Source organism: Chenopodium album, chromosome 1, assembly GCF_948465745.1.
Source record: "Chenopodium album chromosome 1, dcCheAlbu1.1, whole genome shotgun sequence".
NCBI classification, from domain to species: domain Eukaryota; kingdom Viridiplantae; phylum Streptophyta; class Magnoliopsida; order Caryophyllales; family Amaranthaceae; genus Chenopodium; species Chenopodium album.
In genome coordinates this window covers 77,549,110-77,555,274 of record NC_137834.1, presented here as the reverse complement: position 1 = coordinate 77,555,274, position 6,165 = coordinate 77,549,110, and the positions used below count along the sequence as shown (strand labels likewise).

General features: G+C 31.2%; 1 protein-coding gene across 1 annotated transcript; it reads right to left on the bottom strand.

Annotated features, from left to right (window-relative positions):
- Positions 1-1,724: 1,724 nt before the first annotated feature.
- On the bottom strand, positions 1,725-5,481 carry LOC145604230 (LOB domain-containing protein 41-like). Its single transcript, XM_081660190.1, has 2 exons — positions 5,253-5,481; positions 1,725-2,284 (listed from the first exon to the last, which is right to left on the bottom strand). The coding sequence occupies exons 1-2, from the start codon at positions 5,440-5,442 to the stop codon at positions 1,737-1,739; spliced, it is 738 nt and encodes a 245-aa protein (XP_081516316.1). The 5' UTR covers positions 5,443-5,481; the 3' UTR covers positions 1,725-1,736.
- Positions 5,482-6,165: the final 684 nt, after the last annotated feature.

Below are 6,165 nucleotides of genomic sequence, written 5' to 3'. Positions count from 1 at the left end.
CAAGACATTGGGGCGCGTGCTGCAGCTCATATCTTTACTAAGGTAGGTTTTGCTATAGCTAGAGGAGTGGGGCCCAGATTGTATCTCGGCTTCCCACTAATTTATTGTAGGTTGTATGCCTTTTGTTTTTGAGAAATAATAATAATAATAATAATTTCAACAGCTAGTTTTGCCAAACATTCATATTATGAACAACTACCTTGACAGCTGACAGCTCACAGCTACCTATTGATAGTTGACAACTACCTCTACAGCTAACAGCTGCTTAAAAGCTAACGGCCAGGCAACCAGCAGCTACAGCTACTTTTGCCGAACAGACCCTTAGTCTTAGCTATTTCCAAAACAAGAAGGAAACCTGCGCCGACGAAGAGTGATAAGAGAACTACGATCATTCTCATCCAGTAAATTATAAGAATTAGAACCCACTAAAGCCTGTAACTCATGCCAGTCAATACCCATTGTCTCTTATGTGTAACACACCAGGAAAGAAGGTTGCGCTTCAAATCTTTGCTAGTTTAACATAAAGAGGGGGCATAGTATTAGTAAAGTTTTTTTTTTTTTTTTTTTTTTTTTTTTTTTTTTTTTTTTTTTTTTTTGGCACAATATAAGTAAGGTTATTATTGTGAATGACCTAATCGTTTAGTTAATTATGTCATTATTCTAGCATTACAATTTTTTTCCTTTTGATTGTCACAAGCTAAAGTAACGTGGGATTTTCATTTTTGATGTTTTTTTTTTTTTTAAAAAAATTTAACTGTATTTTTTTTTTTTTTTTTTTTTTTATAATGAGTTGCTAGTTTAAGATAAAGAGGGAGCATAGTATTAGAAAAGTTTTTTGAATTTATTTTATTTTTTGGTGCACAATATTAGTAAGGTTATTATTATGAGTGACTTAGGATTACTACGAAGATGACACTTATTATTCTCCTTACTTTAATAATGCAAGTCGAGTTAGCAACTAATCAGATAACTTCCTTAATTAAGGTAAGATAAACAAACTCTATTTGAAGTCCATTTGCTTGTGTGGAATGATGTAATTTCTTAACTTTCCATCATCGCATCGAAAGTTGACACATGTTATACATGTGTCATGATCAACTTATTGCCACGACCTACAAGTAAATCGATTTAGCTCGTGTCACGTGTAACCACCAAAGTGGTCCGCATATCTCCACATACTAGGCTACTTCCGCTGGTCCGCCATATAATTGGAACTTGTGGGCAATGTACATTACTTGTACAGCAACAATGTACATATATACATGCATAAACTGTGCCATCCTTCATTCTCGTTTGTACTTAATTGTACCTCAGCTCCCAAAAAGCCAATATCAATTATCATCACATTATAATTGAATATGAAGATGGATAAACATATTTAAATTGTAACGCACCAAAAGTTGCGGAAAATATAATTATAAATAATTAAATAAAGCATAAAGTTGTACATGAGTATATCTTACACGCACGGAACACATTTAAATAACATGTTACGTTTCATTTATAACTTTAGCTATGAGCCGTCAAAATATCCACGTGACAAACACATGAATCATCATCACTAAATGTTTTTCATTTTATAAATGTGAATCTTAGTCACATCTTAGCTACAACCATATCCGCATGTTTTTTTTTTTTTTTTCCTTCTTATTCTCCCTTGAGAAATTATTACATGACAATATTTATATTTATTAGAACTATAGTTTATATAATATATAATTATATATGATATATATTTAGTACGGCATTTTCCCGTACTTCATATTATTGTTGAACCCTAAAGTGAGATCCAATTGCACCTCACTATCACCACCCATTTGACCAGACACCGACCCTTCAGTTGACTCACCAGAAAACATACTAAGCCTCTCGAAACTCTGAACATCCCCACCAACATCATTTTCATTACCACCATTAATCGAAAGCTGGTCAGCCTGAAAAGCGGGGGCAGCACGAGACCCTCTGGGGCGACGCTTGAGGCGGGGCCCAGTAGGGACAACGAAAGTAGCAGGTACGGTAGGAGAGTCCTTAGAGGACGACATGTGGCGAATGTCGTAGAGCTTGAGAGGGGGAAGATGAATGACTTGCTGAGGTGGAAGAGGAGGACCATCGGATGAAATAGTAAGAGACGGAGGAGAAAGTTGCATGATAGGCAGACCCTTGAGAACAGCATCAACGGCAAGCTGACAGTGGCGCCACTGACCAGAGTATAATAAACCAACTGAGCCATATATTGGGTCTACCACCCTCCCACATGCCTCGTATAACAATGACTGGAATATTGCTGCCAATTTTAACCAACAAATATTTATTAGTAAGTGTACGTACCTAGATGGTACTGTACGTTTTATTTGTTCAATCTTTTTTATTTATTATCGATATTTAGAACTCCGTATCAATCTGAATGAATTACGTTATAAAATCCCCTTCATGAGGAGGGCTTCAGCCTATAAACAATAGTAACAAGATGCCTCACCATTTATTATGACTGTAACAAAGATCAAGAAAATGAATAATCTTCTTAAGTAATCTCTACTTTTAGTTAGTCCAATCCCCTAATCAATTAATCATCCTCATAATATCCCCTCTTTTAAATTTTACTCAGTATGCATGTAAATTTTCACTCTTTACTACCTCATGTTAACAAAATATATATATATATATATATATATATATATATATATATATATATATATATATATATATATATATCATGCAAAATGATTTTAAGAGAAAACTAGCTAGAAATATTTTTATAAGGTGGAATTGTGGGGAAAAAAATAGCCTAAACATTAAACTTAACCTTAATCACCCAAGACACGACATCGTGACAATGCAGACTTTCATAGGCTCATAGCTTTTGTTTCTTTACTAATAAAATGAAGCTATTTTTAAATTATTATTAGCGACTAGTAGATACTTCACGGAGTAGCAACTTACAAAAAATACGGTAAAAAAGTTGCTTAAAAAAACAATGTATATATCTAAAAAATAAATAAATAATTACTCCGTAAATAAAATATAGAATTACCAATTTTTTTTTTTTTTTGATGCAGATATAGAATTACCAATTTACCAGCCAAACAAATTAGTTGGTAAAATACTCCGTTCGTAGCATTGAAGTGCATGACTCAATTAATTCCAACCCTCCTAAAATAAGAATTTTAACAATATATCTATTTTTTCAAAAAAAAAAAAAAAAGTACTCCGTATTATTATTATTTTAAACCGCTCTTAAAACTGTATACGAGGAGCTAAAAGTGAAAACAATATGTAAAATAAAACATTAATAACTTACATTAGTAGATTTGTGAATTTACCACTGTTTTTCAAATGGGTAAATTAAATTAATTCAATAAATATATTAAATCTTATTTGCAGCCCTCACCCTTTTTATGGATGGAAAAGTTCATAATATATATTTTTTTTTTCCGTTGTTGACAATGAATTAATGAATTATCACTAATATCTTTAATGATCAATACATAAAAGTTATATTTATTTGATATCATAAAAATATTAATCAAAACAAATCCATAAAATTTCACATGACCATATGTTTCATAATTATAAATACGGATTACCTATAATTAGGTATTAGTAAAAATTATGAAAATTAGATATTAAGAAACTACATGTTATAAGGATCAGATTAAACGAGATCTCATATGATAAAGCTTTTTCTTACTTGTATATATCAATGAGAATGGCTGGTCAAAGTTATAAAAATTTGACGCCCAATTAAAAAGGAAATGAGGCAAACAATAACGCCAAATGGAGTAAATTGTTTTGACTTTATGTTATTAGAAATTACTGTGGAAATTTACAAGTGCTTCCTCAAAATGTTGGAATTATTTTCCAACTCCTAAAACTATTGGATTGCACAGAAATTGATGAGTAAACTTGACAGAGAATTGGCTTAAATTTTGCAATTTGGAAATAGAAAAAGCATTTATAGTAACATAGAGAATATAGATCCATTTTTGGTAAAATTACCTTATTAAGATTAGATTTCCAGGAGATTCTGTCCTAGTACCTATCAAAGTCTGACACTAATATATAAAGATAAAATAGTACTATATCTATCTAAGTGTAATTGTCACACTCAACTTATCACATAATTAAGGACTAATTACAATCACATTAAATTCTTCAATCACAACAAAAATAAATACTCCCTCCGTCCCTAAATTACATTCCTCCTTTCTATTTTTGGTATTCCAAAATTACATTCCTCCTTTCTATTTTTGGTAAGTTTTTTTTAGTAAATCAACTCTCTTTTTCTGTATTATATTTAATACTTTCTCACTCATCCTTACCTAACTCACTTATAATCCTTGTGCCAAATTACAATGAATGTGATTGGTTAAAAATTTCAATTAAGAGCATGTGATTGGTTCCTTTTTTTTGCAAAGGATTGATGACATGTTATGAGTAATAAATAATTCATCTTTGTACTTCCCATTGCATTATCTAATTATTGTTATTTGTCTTATTCTTCCCTCCTTAATTCCCGTGTAAATTTTCAAAAAGGAATGTAATTTAGGGACGGAGGGAGTAAATAAACTTTTAATTAAAGTTGTACCAGAAGAATAAAATACTAATTATTTTCCTTGGGTTACAAATGTGTCATGGACCATCATTTTTTTTGGGGTTTTTGTCCAAAATGTTACCACAGTTAAAAACAGAAGTTTAACTAATAACTTTACAATAAAAGTATAAAAAAAAAAAAAATAATCCCTTGAATAATGGACACGATAATGTTATTTTTAAAATAATAATTTTATCGATTATTTCTTAAGAGAAGGATCTCATACACTTTTCTATATGTAATTTTTAGTGACACTTCAATAAAGAAAGATGCGCTTAATTTTTTGAACAGATTAAAGAGCATTTTTTTTATTAAGGTTTTACATAAAACAAAGTCCATTTTCATATCGATTTTGGTAAAACAAAACAAAAATTGCTCTATTAGTATACCACTATAATAAACTTTATTCCCAAACCCTTCAAACACTTTTGGGAACGAATTATATACATCCGGATGTATGTAAAAAAATTTATAAAAAAAATCATTTTTTATTCTAAAACCCCTAACACCTTACTTTTTATTTTTTTATTTTCGCCCCCTAAATGTCCTAGGAGGCGGAACACAAACATCGAAAAATAAAAAGTTATAACCGATATGAACTCGACAACTCTGATCACACATGCAAGTAACAAAAGCAAAAGAAAAGCATTGAAAATTTTACCGGGGCGAAGGTGCTCGGCGCCAGCATTGAGGAGGTTGAGAAGACCGGCACGGCCGTAAAACTTAGCAAGGAAAAGTGTAGCATTGGATTGGGCTTCATTAGACATCATCCAATTAAGGCAAGGGCGAATGACGCAATCGTCGTTACAACCTTTGCGGAGAATTCTACAGCCATTGCAGCTAGTTCTCATGATTATTGTTGGTTGTTAACACAATTAGAGAGAAAGAAGCAAGAAAAGAGAGATTGTAAACAACAACAACAATGAATTGAATGAAGCAAAAGATGAAGGAGAGAATGTAGTATTTATAAGCAAGGAAAAATAAAATGTGAAGTGAGAGTTGCGTGGTTTTAGTTTAAGGCTCATAGCCCACAGGAAGAATAATGTGCTTTTGTGGAAGAAAACCTGGATTAAAAAGTCTTGAAGCTTTACTAGTTTTTGGTTGTTTGCTAAATAAATTTCTTTTCTCATTGTGTTTATTTGGAAAGTTTTAAGGATTGTCTACCTTCCAACTTCCAAGTGTACAAGCCTCAATGTTGGGGGGATTGTCTTTCTATTTAATTGCCCTTCATTTTTTAATATTTTTACATGGTACGTACAACTTTGTGTACTGTACTATATTGCGTCGTCTTCTTGTGCAACCTTATTTAAATAGTTGGTTTATTATTATTATTATTATTTTTTATATAAGGAGACATACCTCGACTATGGATTTTAACAACGAACGTGTTTTAATTGGTTAAAGTTTTGTGCTAATTTGAACTTTGTGATAAAACCTTGTCTAGTCATAGTCCTATAACTCGATAAGGTTGGTCATTTTACATGTACAAAAATATAAAATAGTAACTCTTATAATTTAAAATTTTGAATATTAAGGAAATATTAATTGTTTAATTGTGTGTTAGAATGCGTGAT

Excerpts from the sequence above, each read along its gene's own strand:
- LOC145604230 (XM_081660190.1), bottom strand. The coding sequence starts at position 5,442 with ATGAGAACTAGCTGCAATGGCTGTAGAATTCTCCGCAAAGGTTGTAAC. Across the intron at positions 2,285-5,252 it reads CGCCGAGCACCTTCGCCCCG|CAATATTCCAGTCATTGTTA; the intron begins GTAAAATTTTCA and ends TAAAATTGGCAG.